Below are 26838 nucleotides of genomic sequence, written 5' to 3'. Positions count from 1 at the left end.
GAACCTGCATCAAGGAGACAATGTCAACAGGTCTATGACAATCACAGGTCAGTTCCAGTTAGTGCAATCTAAAGCCAAAGTTACATCTCTACCAAATTTGAATTAAAAGATGGGAACTAAGGTTGGGAAGAAAAAAAAAACCGGAACAAGAACAGCAACACTGTTAGTGATACAAGGGCTAGAATTTTAGGAGTAATAACAGAATCAGTCCTCTGAAGAGCGTTCTGGATTGTACTTATCTGTACAGCAAAGTTACTCACTGTAATTGTTATAGTCTTCTCCCATTCTACCCAGCAACAGCAAAGTTAGGGCTCCACCTACCAAGAAACAAGGAGATGGTCTGCCAGTCAAGACTAGTATATATGCACCAGTCACCCACTTCACTGCCAGTTAGGAGTTCTGCTCCCCTCACTTTCCACTGGAAATCTCAGAGGTAATTCTTCAGAGGAAGCAAGATGGATGTACGATTACAGAAAAAGATAACATAATGGAACTGATATTACTGATTACTATTCCTCCTCTTTCTAACCTGACCAACAGCAGTTACAGATGCATCATAAGCAATCATACTGGTGATGTTAAAATACTGTGTGCCTGGAGCGCTTAGCAGACAACAGGCAAGGAGGCAAGCACAAATGCAGGGTTTTATATGAATTACTGAAGTCTGAGACCACCCAACTGACTGCCTCAATTCTTAAATCACCAATTATTTTATAAGTTGAGAAAGTTGAAAAGCAAGCTATAAGCCCTGTGAAACAACTTTGAACACAGATCCTGTATAACTTATTTTTCAGCCGTAACACAATGGCATCAAGTAAGTAGCTTTCCCTACATTTCACTGCTGCTTTTTACCTCGCCCTTAACTCCAAATTATTCTGAACTTGAAAATAAAGGAGAAAACATATTCTTTATCCCAAACCACTCATGTTTTTTCATTCCCAGCCATGTGGCTCTAAGTATAGCAAAAGATGGGGCCAATTAGTAGTTTAGGAGTTACCATATTAAAATACATTACTCAGATCATCAAGGATCTTGACTGTTAAAGTAATTACTGAAATATTCTATTGCTCTTTCTTTAAAGATGAATTGTTTGGAAGCAAAGACACTTCACTTAAACCAAACAAAATTTAAACAGACCTCCAGCACTACTACTTGCCCTCATATGGCCTTGCTTTCCAAATTAGATTCTTCAGTCAGAGAATAGGCTGTCTAGGAAAATATTTTCAAGAACAAAAGCAAGAAGTATTTTAGAGATTTTTGTGGGCAAAGGAAAAGATCATTTAAGGGAGACTGACAGTTGTGAATACCAAGCAGCCTAAGCAACAAACTATTAGAAAGCAAGCAGTTTGCACTTCACAGCTGAAGTGAGCACTCACAGTAGAAACAGTCCTCAATGAAACTGTCAGCTATTAGAACAATCACTCCTTTATTGGTCCATATAAAGCTGTGCTTACTAAGAAGTAAGTTCTAGAAAGAATAGAGCTGCTCTGCTACTAGGTCGGCTAGTGGAAAAGTTACAGTACACCTTTTGTGAAGCAGTTTCAGGTATTTGCATCATGAATTCACGACAGACCTATCATACTGGTAACAAGAATCTGTGCAGACACTTAAGTCTTACTTATGAGATCAGATGTTTACCATTTAATAAACATATTCACATTGGGGCAACTACATGCTGAAGCACTAATCAAAAAATTAAGTTTAGTTGTATACACATGCCAAGTCGACTGCCTGGGTGAGATGGCATTTTTCTCATTTGCCCTATCCTACGATACTAGCCACAGGAACAGGCTAAGGTCTCCAAGATTAAGCTGATACATTAAGTAGGTGGTAGAGTCAGATACAGGGGCAAGAACATGCATTTCTAAGCTGAAGTTTCTTTAAACATTACTGGTCATGGAATTATTAAAAAAGCTTATTAAAAAAAAAGAGGGAAAAATAAAGAGAAGGTAGTCATATTTGAACAGACAACTCCTGAGCCTCTTCACAAGTCACCATGAGCGGGAAGGTAAGAGGGGAAAAGGGGATCGTACTGTCTATCCAAACCAATGCGTTATCTTCTGAAATGGAACCTGCACAAACCTGATCAAAGAATAGCTTTAGTCTCTACTTAAAGACTCATTTCTCTCTTCTACTTAGATACTATTAGACGCCCTGAAGAGTCACATACCTAACCCATTTGGGACACTTCCCATTTATAAGATTTCTAAGGCATTTGTGCAACAAAAAGTTAACTCCCATGTGGAAGCAGCAGCAAATGCTTTCCCTGAGGAAAGGGAGTCATATGGTTTAACTGAGACTAGATAAATTTCGGCACAAGGAAGCTTGTGTTGCTTTATTTAATTTTTGTAATAGGTATGTTCTTCTGCCTCAATGTTATTTACTGATACATGTCTCATATAAGCAGACTATATCTCTCCTGAGGCAATCCTGCATTGCTAACAGGATTGCTATATGGAGCTGATATAACAATTTGGCAGCATCAAAATCCCTTTGTGAGGAAGAGCATTACCTTTCTTACTCAAACTCAAAGGTTAACCTCAGTGATCAGAAAATTGAGCCCAATGTGAACAAAACTGATTTTCCACAAGCACGGCCTACAGTGAGGGATTAAGTCTTACTTGGTCTTCTGGACAGGATTCTGAAGTGTGATGTTCAAACTTCAAGCATTACAGAAGCTCAGAAGACCTTCAGGTAAGTAAATGCATGCAGGTAATATGCTGACACTTCAGATCCATGTCTGGAAGACAAAAAGCTCTAACCCTTACTAGGGCAAGGGCTTTTTTATATTGTCTTTTTTTATATTGTCTATAAAAGAGCCCTTTTTTATATTGTCTACATTTTTTACATTGTAAAAAGATGAATGTAAAATAAAGGGGTAAGATCTCTCATCTGATTTTAGCAAATAATCTAAGGATAAAGATACAAGGACTGCACTAAGAGCCAAGGTAAGTTCCTGGTCTTTTGAATATTACTACTATGGATGCCAATCGTAGAATTCCTCATCCTGCAAGTAAAGCATCTTCTAGAGATGCTTTTGGAGACAGAGAAGGGGGCCTACAAGGATACCGGAGAGGCACTTGTCATCAGGGACTGTAGCAATAGGACAAGGAGTAATGGGTTTAAACTTAAACATGGGAATTTCAGGTACAGGTTCGGGTACCTGCCAGATAGGGGTTTATCCTACTGGGAAGATTCCATTTTAAAATACACCTTTTAACCCAGTTTCAACTTCCTGAGTAAGAACTTAGTACCTGGAAGGAAGATTTCTACTATTCATAGCCTTGATTACTGAGGAGTCAAGTCTTTAATTTACCTAAATATTGGAAAGAAGATAAATTATGGAAGAGATCTAGAAACTCAAATGTTACTGATGAACTCTCATCTAATTGCAAATTTTGCTTGAGAAATGGGATTCTCCAGCCTTCTGTCTAGACAGAAACAGTGAAATACTGCAGTCATGTGAAAGAGGAAGAGCTGAAGCAATCTTACAATCCAAACTTCTTTTCCTGACATTGGAAGAGAACAAAAAAAAATAAAATCCTACACTGTTCTGCAAAATCCATCTCCCATTATAAAAACTCCCAGAACCTCATCAGCAAGAGAATATTTACTCACCAAGAGCTTCTTATTAACTAGGTCTGGCCATAACAGCTTATTTCAATTTCATTAATAACTCCAGGCTTAAGATACAAGACAAACTGTACTGGTACATTAATTCCTCAAGACAATAGTTCCGTTTCCACAAGTTTCACATGCACTCAGTTATACTCATAAGCTTTCTTTCCATGATTCTATATGTATGGAAAAGTGATGCCTTCTGCTTTGTCTCATGATGTAGTGAGCTAAGAAGTTTCAATTGAGTAACAATAGCTACCATTTTTGAGCTTTCCATTTCCAAAACAACTTCTTTTTAAAAGCTGAAGATTAATTCACGGTCCCGGTTTGCCAAGTTTTGGCCCAGTGGTAAAAGGGTCTAACTATCCTAGGAGTCAGTATTCAGAAATCAAAAAATAGAATGCACTTTTCTTCCTAATGTGACAGATTTGGGGTTTACACCCCACTCCCCATCCCCCAAGAATGAAGTACAGAGGTTTTGCTAAACAGGTTCTTATTGTTTCCATTCTCCAAACTTCTCCCACTAATTAAACATTTTTTTCTTTTTCCCACAACATTCAGGAGCTGGAAGCTGTGAGAGAACAATGACCATTTTAGTAAAAACCTTTGAAAGCACAGAACTGAAAATAGTGAGAAAATTGGTGTTTATAGTTAACGCTTTACACTATATAGATTTTTTTTTCATGTGTTCCTCTCCTTTCTTACAATTAAAGTGACTTAACAGATAACTGCTGCCAGTCTTAGTCCTTTTGCCTCTTTTCCTATTCTGGCCTTCTCCTTTATATCTGCACTAGCATTTAACATACATATAAGCCAACTCAAGAGGTGAACCACAGAAACAGTAATCACCTTGTGACTAGCTTCACCTTCCAAATCAGTTGGCCACAGGATTAGGTGAACACCAGTGCAGAAAAGCAGGAGCAGCTAGTGAACAGAAACACCCCTAGCAAAAGCATCAAACTACTGGATTGGCTTAGAAAAGTGTAAAACCACGCTCCTTGGAACACAGAGTGACACCAGAAAACTTCAGCCATTTCTTAGTTTGGGGCCACATGCAGGAGCAGAACTTCAATGCATGCCCTTGATTGAATGGTTTTAGCCCCAGCATACTTAACCCTGCATGATAAAACAACATGCTTCCAAGGTGATTTCACGGATTACACACACCCCCCATCTTATTTCTTCCACTTCAGCTTGTGCCATTTCCCCTTTTGGTGGGTGGAGCCATAACTTTAACTATGCTGTAAATAAAGTAGAATCGAGATGAACAGAATTTCTTCTATAGGCAGTCATGGGATAGAGAATTTGCATCAATTCTTGCATCAATCAGTTGCACCATTTCCATTTACTAGCCTATAAACGACACAAAACAGTCTCAAGTAAAAAACAAACAAAAACAAAAAAAAAAACCCCAAAACCCAAAAAATGAGCAATTGGCTGATTTTTCTGCCTTTAAGTCAACTGCATTACCAAAGGAAAATATTTTGGTTATTGTGCTTACAGGAGGGGAAAAGTGAAAGAAGAAATACAGTACCCACAAGCAAATTGAAAAAAATGCAGCCTTCAAAAGCATTAGTGTTTGTTTTTACAGAAAGACAACTAAAAGTGTAATCTAACTAGTATCTACCAAGATTAAATACAAGCACAGTACACCTTCAACATCACCACATTATATCCTGCCAGGCCTGACTGTGGGCTTATTCCATGTTTTATCAGTGTTCATTGTATTTCAGACAAGCCATCTTAAATAAAGGTCCCAGAAGTATGTAATTTCAAACTTCCTTTGTTACCACTAATACTTTCATTTCACAGGCTTTCAATTGGTCTGTATTGTTAACAATACAGTAATATTTCAAGTTAGTGTTTTCCAAGTTAAGCAACTATGGGACTCATAATGCAAGCTGAACATATACCACACTAGAGTATAAATACTGAATTTTTCTTCTATCCTAAAATGGCTTAAGTACCTGTTTGGTTTTGGGGGGTTTTTTTCTTTCAGGGTAGGGAATGTTAACGTATGGCAGAATACGACTAGCCTTTGGCATCAGAAAGTACTGTGAGCTTGACTTACAAAATCGTGCGCTTCTCTCTTCACTACCATCACAGCAATAAAAACCAATTTTATTTCCCCATTTATACATTTGCTCTTTACCCTTTGCTGTTTAGAATAACTTAATAACATTACTTTATAATTTTGTGTTCACAATTGTTCCTCCTGCAGCTCTGCATAAATTTACTTCCAGTGGGTTCAGATAAAAGACTGCTCTAGCAACTGAGACAGAGCATAAGACAGTATAAAACAGCACATGGTCAGAGATATGGGTTAAAAAAAAATCCAAATACGAGACTATATGGTGAAAGAGGAAAACAGGCAACAGCAGCACTGGAAAAATTTGTTCTCCTCTGGTCTACAGAAACTGTCAGTAATCTGCACAGCAAGAATAGGAAGAAAGAGTTTTAAATGATTTGGGGCTTAAACTCTTAAATGCCCCAAATCAAATGTCAATCAAATGCTTTCCCTTCATATCATTAGGCTGTCTGTGTCTGCATGCTCAGAGGTTGCCCACTGCTTTATTTGGAGAAAAGCTGCAAGTCAGCACTTTTATCTTTTTTTAAAGACTAAACATTATGAGGCCTACTTTTTAGAGCACTTACCTCTATTTGTTCAGGATGGGGAAAAAAAGATAAAATCTGCAGTCTTCTACAAAAAGATGATCAACTATCTATACATATATTTGAATTGTTACTTTGGTTAGGACGTGAATATTCAGCCATGTGGAAAGAAGGAAAATCTTTGCAGCTCTTGCTTTTGGACAACCCCACACCACCCCCCCTACTCCCTCTCCCTACATGCACAATTTCAACTGGAACCCTACAAATTAATCAGCCATCAAGACAGATTTAACACCACAATGAGAAGAGCTGTTACAGTAACTATTCTGAAGTGTCTGTCCCTCTACCACACATAAGCACATGCCTTATACCTGCAAATTTAATCGCTTCAAAACGCGCAACATTTATTAGGACAAGATATGTCACATACTCTATCCCCTCTAACGGTGAATAGGGAAGTATAACAGTTCCTGCTAATAAGCTGCAATTCACAGTCTTTGACTATTAGGAAGGAAGGGGAGATGGTGATAACTTCATTAAGCACGTTGAGTTCAAGTACTAAGCCACAACTACTGCAGAGCAAGTACAGTTTTAAAGTCTGTGTATCTTGTATGCATTCAGCAGAATGATAGGAATAATGAGTATTAATCAGTCATATTTATATACTACTCTCACATGTAAGCATCTGATCAAAGTACTGAATATGTAATATACTTGAAGACAGTGCAAAGACACGTTCCACAAAACACTTAAGGTACTGCTCAGCTTATCCCCTAGCTGATGGGGGCAGAATGGTGGGCAGATCAAGCACTAACATTCTGATGGAAGACTGTTATAAAGCCTGAACAGCAATGGCTACGGCTAAGATTTTAGGAACAGCTGGAAAGAACATTCTGTAAATGTTAAGAAGTTAAACAGAGGCAAGGATTGTGTTCTCCCCCAAACTAGGCTACATCGGTACTTTGTTCACTGAAACTGCAACTACCTTGACATAACTGCGTGGTCTTTAGAAGTCAGAATTCTTCGCAAACTAATCCTGTCGTAGAAGCCCAAAGAACATTACTGCCAGAAACACTAAGATAAGGTGTATGAAATTTCTTAGATCCAAACTTCTAACAGACAACTTTGAGATTCTGTGTTGGACTGGATATGAGATTATATATCCGTTAGGCAGCAGCAAAGAGCTTTAAAACTTTCCTATAAGCCATTACATCTGCTACTGATATGCAGATACCACTGTCACATTAAATGCTATGCTTTACTTGGCATAACATCATCAAAACTGCAGAGCATACTTAGCACCAGGAACTACACCAGACAAAAATGAGACTGAAAAAACATACCTAGAATTATTTTTTACTTGGCAGAGACTGTTTATCAGGCACCAGACATTCTCCAGCACTACTCCAGGACTTCCTGTGCTAATAAAAAGCAGCTTTCCACAATGCTTAAGCAAGAAGAAATCCAGGTCACTAGTTACAGAGTGCAAGTCTAGAACAAAAAAGCACTTGGGGGGGGAGGGGACCAAACCCCAAAAACAAACGAAAAAGGCATTTTCAAGAGGAATTTGGTCACTGCTTCAGTTCTCAGACTGACATCTGCAACTAGTCAGAACAAGCAGAGAGCTGGGGGCAAACATAGCTCATTTAATCTGGTTTCAGATTCTCATAATCACTTAGCTTGATGCAGGTTAAAGTGAGATTTCTAATGCCAGAGGCTTATTTTCTATTGTGGAACAGTCTGCAACAGTTTGTGGTATTTTGCAACTTACCTGTTTGCATGAGTAAGTGAAGACATACTGCCTTTTTGTCAGGCAGCATATGGTATCTTCAATACCTGCACAGCAGAGTATTTAATTTAGAAAAGACTTACTACGTAGATCAGGTTGATAATTAACGAAATGCAGAGAAATGTATGATAATTGGATTCCTTGTATCCATAGGCTTATTTCCATGTTCCTCAGTGTTTGCCCAGTCATTAATACTTATATTTTTCAGAGAGCTGAGGTAACAGGGTGGGAACTTTAGCACTCAGAATTTTCCAAGGAACTGCATTAGAAGTGCCAGTGAGAGAGTCAGAACTCTCTATTATGTACAGTAAGACAAACCCATAAACTGAACAGCTGTCTCACTAATAGTGATACCAGAAGACAGATTTCTCTCCTACACAGTCTTTGATCCAAAATTTACTAGCCCTTATGAAAGCTTTCTTTTGTGAATAAGATTTCACAGTTTGCTAGGACACTTACAAAAGACAGCACAATCAGAATTTCATCAGCCAGACAGTGCTAGCATAAGGCATTTTGTAAATAGCTTTGCTGCCTTGGAAAATCCATAAAAGGATATGGATTATAGGAATTATGATTTAGTCTCAGATCAAGCTCTTCATTTTGGGCTGTGCCAACAGTGGCCCAGAAGTGTGTTCCCCTGCAAGCTAGTCCTAGAGATGCAGAGATGAAAGCAATCCTCCTCCTGAACTTGAGGCAGTGTACTGAGGAAAAGTGTATACATGTAAAATATATGGGGAAAGAGAAGGCTGTCCTCGAAGGAGGCAGCTCTCTTTTTCCTCAGTGGTACATAATTTCTCATCTTCAAAAGGCTACCATTGGCATGGTCCCCAAAGGAAGGAAAGCAGTAGCAGGAATGGAAAGAACTCAAGGTAGTAACTTCAAGCTCTTACGTTCTGAGTATGTACAAAAGTCAACAGGGTGACTTCTAAATGTTGGTTCTGGTTTATGGCAACCCAGTCTCCAGAAAAACCTCCTCCTTTTCATTGCCCTATTCTGACACCTGCTCTGCTGCTGCTCAAACAAATGTGTAACCATTGCTATCTCTGAATTGCCTGAAAGTCCAAGGCATCAGGAGCCTTGTCTATTCAGCTGCTGAGCCATATTTACAGAATAAGGCAAAATCTGCAACGCTGCCAGAACTTCAAGGAAGCAAATCTTTAAAACCCATACAGAATGCTGTATTATAGCCAACTAAATTGATCGCTGTTATAACCAACTATTAAACTATAGGGTTTAATAAGAATTCTAGGATCTCTATAAGCTTTGATAATGCTTGCATACTTAACATACACTGTTAATATTGCTTTCAGGACATTTTGACAAGTACATGCAAGGCCTCCAGGCTTATGGCCAGTGTACAGTGATGCGATGACTTCAGAATATAGTTACCTCTGTGCTAGAGTGGACAGCTGGAACTTCAGTAGAAGCTGAAGTTCAGGGAGGGGCAATATGACCAAGTCAAGTCACAAGTTGCCAAGCCTGTTTCCTCTTCCTCAGCATATGTGAGTTGACTTCAATTATATTGGTAGGCAGATCTCAAAGATCAAGGTGGAGATGATCACTATTACCAGTGAAACTTTAGCAGTAAATTGAAAAGCAAATACACTATCAAGTCTCTAATTTGACAGCTAGGATCTTGTAGTTCATACACAGCAAAAGATACTCTGCAGTCACACAAAATACATCTACAGAAACAGTGTCTTGCTGCAGACCTTGCGCTTAAGGTAAACAGTGACATCATACGGATGAATATTTTGCTATTAAAATAAAACCTTAATGAATGGGAAAAGATCAAACTGTCCATCTAGGACCTCCCTGCCTACTGCATTTTCTTTATAATTTGTACTTTGCTTTCAGTCTTCAGTATCAAAGAAGTGCAGAAGATTAAACTTTAAATGAATACAGAATCATTCCTGAAGAACAATCCCTCCACAACATCAGAGCTAACACTAAATGTAACTCTACAGTGATGAGATGCACCATACTCATATTCCCTTTTTCTGAAGCTGGTACCAAAGTTCACTGATTCATACCTATTTGGAGCGCACCAGAAGTTTTGGCATAAATCTCAGTCGTCACACATGCTACATGTTCCTTTGCTAGAACCTAGGCATAGTATTATGCCAGATCATGCCACAGACAGGCTCTTCGACTCTGGCAGAATAGGCTTCTCTTCCTGAATTAGTTGCAGCTCTAGACTGTTCAACCAGAACTTGCTCACCTTCACATATCCAAGTCCAAGTAGGATCAACTTATCAGTTATTTGTCAGAAACCTGCCATTCCATTCCAAATTAAGATAACATGCTGGCAGTCTAGTAAGGACATAATACAATAGAACAGCAGGGCTTAAACTAGGGTCTGTCACAAGCATGTAGGCGTAAGGCTTTTTATTTTGTTAAAAAGGGTAGCATTTCCATTTACTTTGTGGATGCCCAAACTGACTGCAGGTCTTTCTTACTGAGAGTTTCTTTTTCACCCTTCACTAGTTTCTCTGGCATCGGGCAATAAAGTTTCATCTTCAACGTCAGGCAAAAAGGGACTAAGGGAAGGTTACAACCACTCACTACCTATTACATTGGGAGTGCAAAATATTAGGGAAATATCTGCATTTACTTTTTACAGCAGAATCTTTCTCACTGACATACTCAAACCAGGAGCACAGCTAGCAGTATCACTGGCAAGCATCATGCTGTTCTTTTTCCATTAGCCAGATGGTGCAACCAAAACATCTACCATATTCACTGCAGGAGTGAAAAGACCATTCGACACAGAAAATTCAGGCATGTAAATGCATTGCAGAAAGTAACCAGAACATATAATGAAGGCGCGTGTCCCTCAAAAGTTCTTAAATTTTTACTGAATACAATTCCCAACCTTTAATTCTATATTAGACTAGTTTTTGAAAGCAGTCAAGAAACAGGTACTTGGACCTCTCTTGGCATCATCCAGTTATTCACTACTGCAGTTAAGTGAACATCACATCTTGTTCTGGTTAATACCTCTTCAGTAGATTTATAATGGGCACCTCATGCCATGCAATGCAATTTTGTGCTTTATAATCTGCATTGCCCAATCCTGTGTTGATTTTACTCCATACTGAAACAAAAACACCTTACAGAATCTGAAGACTCTGGGAACATGTCTGAAGAGGCTACAGCCTGCTTTTACAGTAAGTTACAATAAAGCCCAGCAATTATTTTCAAACTGCACTTTCAAACAAGGAAGCTGACAGCAAGACTTTACATATGAGGGCCCCATTACTATTAAACATGAACTGACTGCTTGCCTGAATATAGTAAGGAATATTATTCAGCATGATATGATGTTCATGTTCCATTTGGGGTGTGAGGAAAAAGGACCAGAATTTGACAACTGGAGATTTTGCTTGATGGGAAGATTTATGAAGATGTATTTTTACTCTTCTACTTAATTAGCTAATGTTAACTTGAGGTTTTATATTTTTATTATATCTAACTACTACCACAGAGTACCAAAGACTTAGGATGGAATTAAGACCTATTTAATTAACTGAAAAAATATTTTATTTCAGTAATTTCTCTGAGCAGGGGAAGGTATTAATTTGATGTAGCAGCTTAGGGATAGTATCACATTAACTGCTGCTGTATCAGTAAAGGCTTTGACGAGTATGACAAACTCTGCTTCTTGTGAGTTTAACCCATTAAAAGACAAAGCTTACAATGTCACTGCCGGAGAGTGATGATACAGAAGAGGCAGATGAGCCGGAGGATAACTGTTGTGTACTAGCCAATGACAAAGCCAAGCGCTGGTTGTAAGATGGTTCTGAGTCTCTGTTTTGTTGCTGTTCTCCATTGCACGGAGCTATCTGGTCTCTTATTTTCAACCTATTATCTGTTAACAAAAAAACATAAGTATCATTTCAGAGCACAGAATACAAACACATGGGCCTCAAAGTCTAAGAAGAGTTGTGATTTTAACAAGCTAACTGAAAAACAGGCTCAGAGAAAACTAGTCTTGGGTTAGAAAGTTACATATTCCTTTCATTTTTTCCTGCATTTCTGAAAGTGATTAATTTCTAGGCACGAGTACTTTGAATTACATCAAATTCAAGAAAAAAATTTTATGTTGGTTTCAAAGACTCCTGCTATACCTACCAAGTTCAGGTGATAAATTAATTTTGCTCCCCCACTTCTTTTTAATCCAGGCCCTGTAGTCAATCACTTCTTGGGTCACTTTGATGATTCTACCTAATGTGCTAAAAAAATTTTTCAATTAAGTATTAAACAAAGACTGTTGGTTACACATTTGCACGCATTTCAAAAAGCAATCAAATTATGCTAAAAGTCAGTTTAATATATCCCTAACCAAAGAATCCTTTTGAAATTTCATTTCCTTAGCACACCATTTAACCCACTGATGTGTCACAATTTTTAAATTAGTATGTTACTTATCTTCTACTATACTAACATGCAAGCCCTGACACATAGGTAAGATTTTTACTTTGTATGTCTAAATGGAGTGCATTTTAATTATCAAGATCATACATGCAGATACCAGTGTACTTGATAAAAGCAATTTACAGGTTCTTGCATTTCTCCATGCAGAAAATATTTTTTCCACAGAATCTGGATTACAACAGTTATGAGACGCACTGAAGACATTAACCTCCCAACTCCTCAAGCTATAGAGAGCTTCATTAGTCTTTGCTTACAGATTTGCAAGACAACTTAAAAGGTGTAAGATCCCCACAATTATAAAGGAAGTACCATGGATCATGAGGTAGTGGAAGCAAGAAACAGACTGGCTCCAAAACCAAGGTTAGAATTTAAGAAAATTCTTAACAGCAAATGGTACAGAGAAAAAGCTCACCTGGTCCTGCTGAACAGTGACCAGTTATGAACAAGTACAAAGCAATGTTTTTCCAACATGCCTTCCCAACATTCAGCTATTTGAATTATACTTCTACTTGAGCACGAGTTGTGTCCTCGTTTGAGCGCTAAACTTTCAAGCTTTCCTTTCATCAGGGACTAGTGGCTGAAACATTAAACTCCATACTCAAGATACATGAAGGACTGACTATTGTACAAAACTGGGCTGTGAAAAGTTACCATCTTGGAGAAGCTGACATTATTTTAGTTTTGAAAATCTTCAATGGTTATAGTAAAGCTTATTTTGTATTTCACATCATAAAGGTACACTGTACCTGTACTGGAATTTTCTTTTGGTTTAGGTATATAATGGAAAAGGAAGACATACATCACCTAAATTTATTCAGACTACCTTTATTAGGTCATTTTATAGCAACACTTTAAAAAGGAGCAATAATTCTCCTACTTAGGGATTACTATTTCACGCAAGACCAAATACCACATGTTCCATGTTTAATCTTCCACCTTTAAAGACATATCAGTATGTTACTATTGAAACAGGCAGTCCAGCATTGTAATATTATTGGTTCAATATCTGCTTATAAGTTACAAGTCCAATAGCTGCAGAAGGGCCTCCCTCATGGACAGAAAGAATGTCATCTATCATTCTATTTATGTAATGTAGATAAAATGATGCACGTTGGATAAGAAAATCTTGAATTTTACATGCAGAATTAAAGGCATGATTGCCACCACTCAGCAACAAGAGATCTGGGTTGTAATAGGTAACTCTTTGGAAACCACAGTTCGATAGCTAAATAGAGCACACTAAGAAAGAAACAAATAAAAGAGGACAGTATTTTGTTAATGTACACTCCATGATATAACAGCATTTTAAATACTCAATACAGTTCTGATTTCTCAATCTCAAAAATGGAAGTTAAGCCAGAGGAGGCAGAAGGAAGACAGGGATGACCAATACTGCAGAGATCAGCTGTGGCTCTGAAGGTGCAGTTTCAAAGACAGTAATGCCAGTATGAGACTCAAACATAAGACAGGCTGGGTCTCTTCAGCACCAGGACAGAGAAGGAAATCTTGCAGCTAATAAGTTTTGTCTAAGAATGACTTCGGAAAGATTTGACCTTTTACTCCAGAATAACCTTTACATTTCCCAACTACTACCAGCTGTGTTCTTAGAACCAGAAAATGAACATGGAATAACACAAGCTTTTATGGAGGAGGAGTCTGTCAAGTCGGAAGCTTCTTGGAATGCTTTCCCAGAAACAAATCTTTTCTTTCACAGACAATAGAGATCAGAGCCCCAACCTCTCATTTTATCAAAAATGGTAAGATAAAAATTCTAGAAAAAAAGAGAAATTTGCCAAGTTATCAGCTCAGGAGTTCTAAGGCAGATCCATGCTACATTGCTTGTACGCCAAAATTAGAAACATTCATTATAAGACATAAGAAACTGAAAGGTAATTAAGGCTATACTGCCACATACTTAATATAGCAGCAAAGAGGAAGCAAGTGATCAAGCAGATACTGCTCTCAAGTACACCATTTCATATGTATGTGACTCGAGCACATCCACAGCATCAGAGAAAAGTCGGGTTTTGTTGTTTTGGTTTTTTTAATAAACATTTAAAAATTGTCTTTTTTTTCTTCCCCAACTGAAAATGCCTAGGAACAAAAAACCTATTACTCTACCCCACCTCTAGTATAAGGAAATTCTTTTGGGTTGGTTTTTTTTGGCTGAGGCCAGAATTTCTACAGAAATATGGGACACTCTCACAACTCTTCTTGTTTGGAAGATGTGGTTATCCAGTTAACTGGTTCATAAAATTACACAGCTCTCCTATGAAAGATACCCCTCTAAGGTTTTTCCCTTAATATTATCATATAGTGAAACCAGGAATAAGCTATTTACATACCTCGATTATTTTACAATAAGAGCTTAGATGCTCCTCTTTTTACACACTGCAAGCCTTCAGTTCATAGGGACACTTTCTAGCTGTCATTACAGCACAACTACAGTGCAAATAAATCTTATAATAGGCTCAGATTGCCGACATAAGATTCAGTAAAATCCAATACCTAAATCTCCAGCCAAGCTCCAAATGAACGAGTACCAGAGCAGGAATAAAAACCCCACATAGTCTGTAAAAGAACAGTCAAAATAACTGTTCAGTAGGCCTTAACTGAGCTTACAAAATACGCCCCTGGTATTAAAAGGACAATATAATCTAAAAGCAGAATAAGAAACATGAGCATAAAAAACCCCAAATATTCCACCCCCCAAAAAAACCCCCACAACACTAAAACCTTTACCCAGACAAATACTCTGCACAGGAAAAGCTGATATTGCTGATACCTCTTAAGAGACGGCATGCATTCTAGTGACAGCCACCCACCCACCATTCAAGATGTGAAGCAAAAGGACTGTTTCAGACAGCACATTTCTGTTTTCTGTGTCAGCAGATCTAGCAGGAAAATTTAACATTCCCTTTGACATCTTCCCAGCACTGTCTTGGCCAAGCAGGGGCGATCCAAACCTAACATACAGACCTGTCAGCAGTTAGATCAGCTGAACTGTACACTAGGAAAAGACAACAGCTTTCAAGCAGAGAGCTGGAAAGCTCACTTATATATGGCCCAGACTATCGTTTTGAAGATTATCACCTGTAAATGACAACTCCAGTCATGCAGTAGCAAAACCCTGCCAAGGTTGCCTCAAACTCTGACTTGTGGCATGACAGTCCGTTTCCCTCATCCACCTGCACCACATGTCTGGTACGCATAAAGAAGAACCTGTTACCAATCTGCAACTCCAGGAAAAAAAGCAAGGATTCAAAAGTCTTAAGTTGTAACTGAAAGGACATTTCACAGCAGAACCAGTCTTCCATTCCCCACATCACAGGACCTCTTCTGCCTCCCAAATGTGGCTACACTGCTGTTTAGAGATGCAGTCTGAGCACACATTTGTATGTGAACCATGCAACAAGCCAACATGTAAGCCAACATCCTGATCTACGGATATATGTATAACACCTAAGGATGCATCTTTGTTACATCCAGCTCAGCTTAACTTATGGTTGTCAAATGGTACAATACCACTCTCTCCATCTTCTCCCAAATGTGAACTTCTGATGCTTCTCTTGCTTATGATCTGCTTATCAGATGGGAATTGGCTTGCTCTAATAAAATCTACTGAACTATTCATCAACCTCTTCTGGGCTGATCTTGAAGGAGGAGGGGTGAAATAGGCTGGAGACAAAACAGTGTTAAGGAAATTTCTGTAGCTGTAAGAATTACCTTCGGGACTCACCTAATTGCTGTTTCTACTCAGACAGAAGACAGTTTTCAATCCCTATTACATTCCAGATATGATAATTGGAAGCCTGAATGAAGATGCTGGTAAGAGTGATTTGAATCTACCCTTACAATTCTGTGGGACTTGTTACTACAGAACATGGGCAAGAAAAAGGCCTATGCTGAAGGACCAAAATCTGACTTTTTTTTCTACACTGGGAATATCAGAATCAGCAGCTAGCTAGAAAACCTTAAATTAACTTAGGCTTGTGCTCCTTTGAGTTGGACCAGGCCTGAAAAAGAAAGGTAACAATGATCATCTAGGAAGATTTGAAATCTACTGAGATTGTTATCTACAAAGAAAACAGAATTTTGTACACAGCAATTCTCCCTGGAAAAAGCAGATATGAACTCAAACCCACCAGGTAGTTCACAAACAAACTGTTCCAGCTAGGGGAAAGCTAGACCCAATTATGACAGAAGTGAATAAACTCAAGGCAGCCTAGGAAGTCCAGCCTCCTACAAGTTCCTAGCCTTTCAAGTGCTCTTCACTTGGTCTCTGTTGATCCTTCTAGTAGAATGTCATACAGCTAGTCACAGCTTTTAAAGGGAGCCCATTGTTTACACTAACCTACCACTAACAAGCCTAGAAAGGGGAGAAAAAAAATGGATCAGGACAAAGGGCTTCTGGATGGCTAAGGCTTTTTAAGTCAGGCCACCAGAAAAGTCTTTATACAGAGCCTGGACCATTCTGCCTAACAGATGGAAAAAGGATCTGAAATATACCTGGATCACCAAAGCACATGAAATAAAAACTGACACTGACTATGGACTGCTGCTGAGGTTCTGCAATAAAACTGTTATCAAACAGTTCATCATCCACCTACAGGACTGTTGAATGCTGTTCCTCTTGTCACACCACTCCCTTGAAAGAATAGCAAGCCACTGCCATGACGAGTTCCAAGACTCAGACATCACTGGCACAGATAGCCCAGAAGTGGCAGACAGGTCAGATGTACAACACCTGAACACTGTAACTGGGACTTCTCCTCAGGTTTGAAGTTGTGACAAAATTCAAACATTTTCCTAAATACAGTAAGAACTGTACACGTGCAATGCACATATCGATGAAATCTGAGGCTTCCATTAAATGCATTTTACAAATATACTTTTTGATGTCTATAATAAACACAACTATCTTGTAAGAGAACTACTATATCCTTTGGAGAACCACAGAGGAGTTAATGAAGGCCAGGACGCAAGACACAAGCAAAACTTCAGGAATCCCTAAGTTGTTCTATCTATACTTTTGTATGAAAGAAATTTCATTCAGTACCAAGAATTGTCATCCAGTACACATTTAACAGATATACCTTTTATCTATCTTAAAACAACAGTCTCAAATGTCAGTGTGTAACACTACATACTACTCTTCTTCCATCTCCATCACAGGCACAAGTCAAGTTTCAATCTTTGTGAATTTAATACCACAGAAAACCCGGAGATTCATGGGCACTATTAGAATACTGCCAGTTTTAAATCCACAAGTGAAAGACTCAATCTGCTTTGTGGTAAACCTACTATAGGAGAATTATTTCGCCTTCCAATGACATGAATGCCCTGGAAGTTAACAGCTTGACTAAACCTTGGAATTGTATCTAGATGGATTATGTGACTTGTTACAGCCATCCCTCCTTGCAATTAGCCGGGGAGCTCAAAGCCATTGGGATTCTAGGGAAGTCTCGGGCAAGAAACATCCTCCGATCTAGCCCCAGTTTGTACTGAGAGTTAGTGTAACAGATGCCAGAGCAGATGGAATGCAAATACAACATGGCTGACACACCTCCGTTTTCTTTCTCCTCCTCCTTTCAAAAAAAAAAAAAAAAAAAAAGAAAACTTGCAAATGTTGAAAGCTGAGAAAGTACTAGCTGTACAGTGTTTCTATGAAAGACATTAACAACTGCATTAAAAACAGCATGTCTAGAAGTACGCTACTTTTAATGGCAGTTCTGACATTAGGGCCAAACTGAACTGATTCTTTTCAAAGCTTAATTACATACTGAGCCTTTTAAAACAGCTTATGGGAGCATGTATTAAAGAACTAGAGAAACTTCTACCCTTGCCTAGTTTTGTGTCTAAACAAGGAGTCTGACCACACACATTTCCTTCTGCCATAGTACAGACATACATCATTCCAAACATTAAACCAGCAGACCTTCTTTTGAAATACTTTAAGCAGAACGTTTGAGGAAAGACCAATTATCTTCTGGATCCCTTCCACACTAAGAGCACCTCACATTAGACACATCTTGGGTTTTGTCAGCCTGTCTTAATTTCAGTGCTGCACACTGAAGTATTACACCACTCTCATACCACCGGGCAGCCTGAATTCCTGGGCAGATTTCAATACAGCCACAGTTAAAGAATAACAATATTACTTTTATTGATTTAGACCCAAACATTCCTAATTGATTATACAGACAAATGGATATTCAAAAAGTGGACTAATTACCTCTCAGAATCTCTATTTGGATATGATCTTGCAAGTGGTGATACTGCATGGCTAAGAACAATGTAGGCATAATCAAAAACTTGTTTCACTTGCATGGCACCGTAAGAACTTCTGCCAACGTCGTTTCCTGAAATAATGTGACAGTCATCAGATCATCTTTTTTTAATATCAGTAACCAGAAAATTATTCATACTTACAGCTCAGAAGCCTTAACAATACAGCTTAACTCTGTTTAAACTGGTTAGCCCATCCTACTCACATCAGGAACAACTAAGTGTGCGTATCTCAATAAAAGAAGCTAACCTTATGAATGACACTTAACATTATGCATTTAATTTACCACTTTTAAATATCAGTGTACCAGTGCCTGAAAGAAACAGAAAATACAGACCAGTTTAAAGCTCTTAGGGCTGTCTTTTAAGAGGGAACCTACCAAGCTTAAAGCATCATGTCTCACTTACCAGTAGAGTTTCTGCAGGCCAAATTCAGCTTAAAATTCCACTTGTGCAACCACATTACCTTCAGAGGGCCAGGTATACTTACATCATTAACCCCTACTTAACCTTATCAAATCTATAGATTGATAAAACAGCTCATACAGATTATTTAGCTCCACAGGATAAACCAGTTTGTCAAATCTATCATAGAGGATTCCAGAAGTTTGTATAGCATTGTATTTTGACCAAGTTAGTGGCACTTCTTGGTTGCCCCTCTTTAAGCATGAGTGACATTTACAGCAGAACTATTTCCAAATCCAGTGCCATGTGTGAGGAACTGCAGAAGTTAAGAACATGCCAAAGATTCTGTATCAGTGACTGTACAAGCATCGGTCTCCCATTTAACACTCAGAAAGATCTTGCTATTTCTAGCAAGAAGAAACATTCGGGGTTTTTTCTGTAGATATATTTGGCACCAGACACCAAAGGTTCACTGTCACCACTCGATTTAAGAAACTGGAAGAAAACTTCCTTCAAATTGCATGTCTAAAATACAGACTAGATCTTGATTGGGTAGAAAGCTGCTTACAGTAAAAGGTTCCCTCATTCAAGCATCATTTAGAATGATGCCTGAAATGCCGTAAGAACACTGAAAAGGAATGAACCACTGAACATGTTTATTTTAAGCTTGAAAATCAGATCAGGGCCCATGAACAAGGTTTAATGAAAAATCTGCTTTGACAGTTGATGAGTAAAGGACAGACTCTATCCTTCGGAAGACCAAATCCAATGAGGCTGAATTTGACTTTAGAGGAACCCCTCACTTGGTGAAGTATTTTCTCCAGCAAGCCATTATAGATAAATGTACTGAGGTCTGTTATCCAGGAGAAAAATAAAATAGCCTTGGCTATACTACTTGAAAATACATTTTAGTCCTTGAAGATTCTCCAACCATAATGCCACTTTAACAGAAAAGTATTATCAGCCAGGGAAAATAAGAGCATTTGAGGAACACAGAATTTCTTCAGTAATTTATATGGTCAAATAAAAAATTATCAAGAAATATTTCTGGTTTACTGAAATAACCGAGTATCTTGTTCTGAATGCACTGCTGCAGTATCCAGTGGTTACTAAGCTCAAAATTACAAAAAACTCTCTTAAAAGGCATATTTGCAATTGGACTGTCCTGAAGTAGAAAATAATGTGGGCCTAGGACAGTGAATCTAGGCAAAAACACATTGTAGTTAAATTCAGATCTGCGCTGCAAAGCGGCACAGGGCTTCATAAAGGACTTTGTCCAAAGGCAGCTGAATAGAGACCAAGGTATTGCAGTGGTCAAGAAATCAGAACACAAAAATGTTAATGCTACTGGAAAAAGAATTATTCATTCAAATACAGGTTTTCCAGGGGCAGGACACACTGTTGTATCCTACAACAATGCCACCTTCCACATAATGACATGCTAAACATATACACAAGAGAGAATTAAATTGAGAAGCAATTCAGAAGTGGAATATATAGAAGTAGCTAAACACACACAATTGCACCTACCACTAAATTCAAGCCCATTTAAGGTTGGGCTCAACGATCTTAAGGGTCTTTTCCAACCTAAATGATTCTATAAATTCACATAATAGGAATTCAAGAATACACACCCAATCAAATTACATTAGTTTAGTCTAATCTGGTGCCAAGGCAGCTACATTTGATATGCATCTTGCATGGAGTTACACCAAAATGAAGACACTGCTGCTACAAACTGCTGGATACTCCTTTCATCAGTCGTTGCCACCTCCACTGTTGTGCTAGCAAAAGAAATCATAAGCCTTCCCTAATCCACTTACAGCAAACTCAGGCAGTTTAGTTTAAACCGCCAACGAAGTTGTGCGTGAGTCTTGATTGAAGCAGATTTGAGAACAGAGGCAGGACAGCTCATGCCATAGCATGGCTAGGTTCCTGGATTGCCTCATTCTGCACCTGTAATTAGTTCATAAAAACATCTGAATAAACACATCTTATTCAATTATACAGTCTGCAGAGCTTCTGACTTGCACTGCAGCTGAAAAGCGGGTACAGAAGCCGAAGCGACTACATGGACTACTGCGAACTGTACCAGCCATGTCTGTACAAAGGTGGCCCTACCCGATTCAGAAAGCAACATATTGGAAGAAGCCAGAAGGTCACATATTTGCATTTGCTGTCCTGAATAGATTTTCTTCTGAGAAATCATTAGCAGATCACATCTTACATATCTGAGCATCCTTCCTTTGACACAGCCTACAGACCAATTAGTTAAAGCACATAACCCAAATGCTCTCATTCTTAAAAAAAAATCATGCAGACCTCATCATCTGATACATCAGTAGATAACAATGGTGTGTGATTTCATGTATAATTCAATCCTGATTCTTTCTTACAAAGCCTTCATCCCTAAAGGAACATGTCTAAGATTTCCATCACTCGCTATCAGTATTAACACCCTGTCAGGCAGCCTTTCATTACCTGAAGCAGTTTTAAGAACACGGCCTGGAAAGGTAAAGGTAAGACCATGAGTTAGTATTGAAGCAGATACCTTTATGTTAAGCTATTATCTAGTAAATACCTTTTTGCAACATTCAGCATTAAAGGGGTTCTTTCAGACAGTAACTTCAATGTATTTGTGTATTTTTATAAATACATTTTATATACACATATTTGCAGGTTCTAATGATGAATAGCAGACATTGAAAAGCTCCAGTGAATAACTCTGGGCAGCCACTAAGGCTAAAACAGATAATCCCAATAGTTGTTGCCAATCTCAAATCTAATTATTTCCTGTATTTGTGACCTATCAAGACATAAATCAAGCAACATAAAGCATAATCACTCTTGCAAATTAGAGTCTCTTTTCAAAGACACGACACTAAATTTAAGGTTTAGAACTTTTGTGCGTGCCCATAATTCAGAATGAAGAACAACCTTTCTCATGAAGGGAGCAGGTGGAACTCCAAGTCTTAAACAGCAATTTAGCTACTCTTGCTACTTCTGGTCTGAACCAAGATCAAAATCATTCCTGTTCTGAGCATCTGAAATTACTCGAGGACCTTGATAATGATCTGATTCACCAAGGCTTATTATAAAATAATAAGCTTCCCTAACAATCTGCTCAATAAATGCCAAGTTTGTTTTACAACCACAGATTAAAGATTTGTCACCTGAAACCACAGTCATGCCTTCTAAGACATGATACTGCAAGACCAACTCCGCACAAACCTCTTCTAGGATGATATCATCTACCCTGCTCCAACATGCTCCTGTGAACATACTTCTGAGTGTCCGGCTTTACAGCGCTCCTAATGAATGCTTTTGCTTCTTACACATCAAAGAAAGGATAGGTGCCTGGATAAACTGAAATGATGGCAGCTACAAGATGTTTGTAGAAACTCCCTTCTTTGGATGATGCTGAGGGAGATTTTCTTCTCATTACCCTGTCCTAGAACACTAACTCAAGATGAAGAATGTTAGGCTATCTATGAAGATCAAGAAATCAAGTATAAACCACCATTTTAAAATGCATCACCAGCTAGATTAACCTGACATCTCAATCCGGATTTCAACACACTTTCCATTTTAAGTGTAGACTCCCAACATCTTTGTTGAAATCTTGGTTCCCAAATGACAGAAATTATAATCCTCTAGCAGCCAATAATTAGTCTTTGAGAATTCCAGAGGAAACCCTACCGCACCCAGGAGAACAGCAAAACCCGCTATGACCAAAACAACAACACAACAGATTGATGCCTGTTCCTTCCAAATCTAGCAACGAACAGAAGGTACTGAACAGACAGGATTGAAGTATCATATCTTTCTGATGACACCATTTATCTGTTAGCCAGACATCGTCTTTTCACACCAAAGAAAATACATTTCCTCCAATTTATAAGAACTAATCCCACCGAACTTAATCCTGTTCCCTAAAAGAATATCTAAAAGCTATTCTTATGAGCTACACCTTTCAGCATCCTACTGCTGAACTCGTACATACACGCAGAGAGGGAATTTCACACTACTTGGATAATCGTGAGACATTTATTTTTTTCTCATCCCTATACTTTTTGGCTGATTCCTGGATGAAGACGTCATCTTTCAAAGTCTTCTTCCAAGCAGCTGTGATCAGGGTAAAAAAGAATTGCAAAAAAAGATTGAAAACTTATGCATACAGTGCAAAAAGAGAAAAGTGAAGAGAAAAACTTTACAGAATCTTATGCACTTAAGAAACATCTGTGTCCACTCTTTACCAAAATACTTGTTCCCATCTCCTCCACAGTACTGGCATTGACCCTTAGAGTTAGATACTGAGTGGGTCTGACCACAAACTAATCAAGTAGAGATGATTACTTGTCATCTGGGCAAGGACCTGAAGCAATGGAAAAGATTTTTGTACTGGGACACAAGCAGTAATAGAACTAAACTAATTAGCAGAATTCTATACATTATCTACATACACTTGACAGGTACTTTCAGATACTGTAGGAATATGCGATTAAGTCTAGATGTGAGGAGGCTGTATCTCTCCAATTCAAAGAGTCATCCTACATGTTCTATGTAATCTTCCTCCTAGCTCCATCAAGCAAGTTCTGAAGCTCTGTGGTAGCTGCCAGAAAATGTCCCTAGGGGACACAGTGGCCAGATAACATCAAACTATTGTCAGCTTTCATTTCCCTTGCCAAAACTCTTTCTATCCTGTAAAAATTACATTATCTCAGCCCATATAACCTCATCTAAAATTTAGTTCTTATCGACTCTTTGATAGATAGATGTCTTTTAAACTACAATTCTTTGCTTCTGCAAGGTTTATACTAGGAGAAGCAGTTCAGAGCCCATACTGGATTTACAATTTTTTTCTTCTCTGAAGAGTCAAAGAGAAGAAAAAATTCCCAAGCACTATTAGCAGTGATTAAAACATTGTGCAGCATACATAATTTCTTCTCTTTTAGTCCTCAGCAGATAGGAAGGAACAGAACTGGAGGACAGTAAATGCTTTTGACTCTGAAGAAATGCAGCTCATGCTGCTATTCACATGGGTCTGCAGGCAAGCTACTGAAGAAAATCTCAATAACACAATGAAAGTTCTACAAAATCAATTTTATGCCTGGCCAAGTGCAAGAGTCACGATGGTTTAAGCCACAAACGTGGCTTAAACCACGACACGGCTACAAACATATCAGAGATGTGGTTAGGCAAATGAGTACCTTAGCTTGCAACCTGTTCTAGAGAACTATGAGCATTCAGCATATTGAATATTTATAGAAAGGTGCCAGACTTCAGCTCCTGATCCATGGTATTTGCTTTAAAAGTGCTGTACATAAGCAGTCTACCCACAAGACGTGACAGTATGGAGCTTGAGTGCCAATTACATTCTAGAAATACTAATGCTGAAGTCCAAATTAACTAAAAATTGACTTGTTAAAAAACTGTTTTGGAATTTCAGCTACTTGTGACAGTCTAAATAGAATCCAAACTGAGTACTATATCATTGAAATTTTTTTCAGGAGCTCAGCCAAAGTTAATCTTGATTACTTTGAAGATTACTTAATGAAAACCATATCTTAAAAAGAAAAAGTTACTTTCAAAAGTACATGCAACTATAACTGGCATTCCCCAAAGGTCCCTGTGCAGCACAGAAACCAGTTATGCAAACCACTCTTCACACCAACACCATAATACAGCTGGTCCCTTGCTACACATTCATGGATATACACCCATGTTTCAGTGCAGTCTCTCTACTGCACCACACAGCAGGACAGGTACCTCACCTGGGGCATTTCTTTCCCATATGTTATAATGTATCTGAAGTATGGCACCGCAGACTGTGGCAGAAAAAGCAACACCTTCCATTCTCATTCTCTCATAACAAACAACAGAGAGTTGTTCCTACTAACAAGCCCCCGTCTAGGATTTCCTGGACCTCTTTCTTTCACTATCCCTCAGAACTGCTAGACAGTCTTATTATACACCCAACAGTTCTGAATCTCCAATGCATCATGTATCTGCACTGTCTGCATGCAATCCAATTTAATCAAGCTATGAACCTTGGGAGACTTCAGGTCCTTATTCCTTAGCCCATCTCCGTAACTGTATCTCAACATCAGCAACAGTCTCTTCTCAGTGCAGCTTCTTAACTCATTTGACAGACTTTAGGGACTCCAACGCAAGCTGAGAGAGCACGAGTTGAGCCAGAGCTCCAGAATACTGCAAGAAGTGTACAATCTTACCAGGCAGGAGAGGATCTTCAATACATAGCATGGATGGTCTATATCCATTAGTCATGACTTTCATGATTTCTTCTTTGGCAATATAGGCACCTCCATTTTTTATTCTAATACCAGTTTTCAAGTAGTTAAAATTCCTTCCATAGAGTTCAAAAAATTCTATCAGAAGCATTCCAAGGTTTTCATCAGCTCGTCTGGCATCAATTCTTGGATGCAGCTGTGACAGAACAGTTGTTAATTATTAAAAATTAATGCTTTTCAGACCATAACACAGTGCAATAAAACGCTCTCATTTAAACAGCTGAGTATAATCTCTTTACACAAGTCTGAATTGAGTCATTAATTCTACATGTACTTAAACTATTTCACGTAACCAACAGGGGGCAGCACTTCAGCAGTACCCCGTAGCCAAAAAATTCTTTCTTGTCTCCTCTTCCAGCTTTTTGAGGCTTAGCAAATTCTTTTCCCTAAGCCAAAAGCAATAAAGTACTACAAACTACATTACAGCTTAGTAACAGAGTAATGCCTGATTCTTCAACAGTCAATGTTTTCAAAAGTAGTGGGGGGTTCCATTTACCTCAACCTCCCCATATTATGTAGGGTATGTAAAACCTATCGTAATATTTCAATTAATCATTAACAGCAGCAGAATATGTAGGTTTTTCCATTATCACAGCATCTGAGAGACACTAACATTGTACCCCATCATACTCACACAAATCTCACTGTCACAAAAATATACTGGAAGATGTTATAACTCATTAGCTATTTCATCAGTTACATACAATATCTATCAGTTTTAAGTATGTCAAAACCTAACCAACATATAATTAAAAAACAACTTGACTGGCATTTCAGAATTTCAACAAACACTGAAATCAACTACTCTACACAATCGGTGTTGGAAGCAATAGACTTAAACTGCATCCTGGCAGATTTACAAAACACCAGTAAGATGATTCAGGTACTGGAATAGGCTGCCCAGGATAGCAGCATAATCCAAATCACAGGCCCTGGGTACAAAAAGCAAGGCACAGCCTCTGTGCTTTTTCACAAGGCTCCTGCTGCTGTTTCAGTTCACTTCTGTTCACACGCAGGGAACAGAAGGTCTTAGAGGTTTGAGAGGTAGTCTATAGGAGCTGCCAATGAGTAAATACCTAGAACTGTAAAGCTGTGCATTGCTAGGGGAGTCTAAAGAATCAACACCATAACAGGGCATAAGTACATACACCAAAGTATCTCAAAGAACACAAACAAGGAACAGACTTACCTGCAGGAAACTAATTGCCATTAAAATTAGGCTGTAAGAGCTAATTCCACCAGTAAAAACTTCATTCAAGTCCCTCTGAAGGAGGAACTGTTTTAATACTAAAATCAAGTAAGGCAGCAAAGAATATTTCTGCAAAGCAAAGTAAGTCTTATCAATGACAGTGTCAACTTTCTGAAACAAAGAACAAA

The 26838-nt window shown here is 38.4% G+C and overlaps 1 protein-coding gene across 8 annotated transcripts in view; it reads right to left on the bottom strand.

Annotated features, from left to right (window-relative positions):
- Positions 1 to 26838, bottom strand: part of TENT4A (terminal nucleotidyltransferase 4A) — a 58169-nt gene that overhangs the window by 11655 nt on the left and 19676 nt on the right. For 2 of the 8 annotated variants that reach the window (XM_030508716.1, XM_030508691.1), the window contains exons 6-11: positions 26651 to 26779; positions 25384 to 25597; positions 18693 to 18819; positions 12155 to 12255; positions 11719 to 11891; positions 8003 to 8067 (exon numbers count right to left, since the gene is read on the bottom strand). In XM_030508716.1, coding sequence (XP_030364576.1) covers positions 8041 to 8067; positions 11719 to 11891; positions 12155 to 12255; positions 18693 to 18819; positions 25384 to 25597; positions 26651 to 26779 — 771 coding nt within the window. In that variant the 3' untranslated portion in view covers positions 8003 to 8040. Of the gene's footprint in view, positions 1 to 260; positions 318 to 2901; positions 4860 to 8002; positions 8068 to 11718; positions 11892 to 12154; positions 12256 to 18692; positions 18820 to 25383; positions 25598 to 26650; positions 26780 to 26838 lie in introns of those variants that run through there. The other 6 variants (XM_030508659.1, XM_030508681.1, XR_003994681.1 and 3 more) reach the window with 5 other exon arrangements.

The sequence above is a fragment of the Strigops habroptila genome, chromosome 1, assembly GCF_004027225.2.
Source record: "Strigops habroptila isolate Jane chromosome 1, bStrHab1.2.pri, whole genome shotgun sequence".
Classification (NCBI taxonomy): domain Eukaryota; kingdom Metazoa; phylum Chordata; class Aves; order Psittaciformes; family Psittacidae; genus Strigops; species Strigops habroptila.
This window is presented reverse-complemented; position numbering and strand designations above follow the sequence as displayed.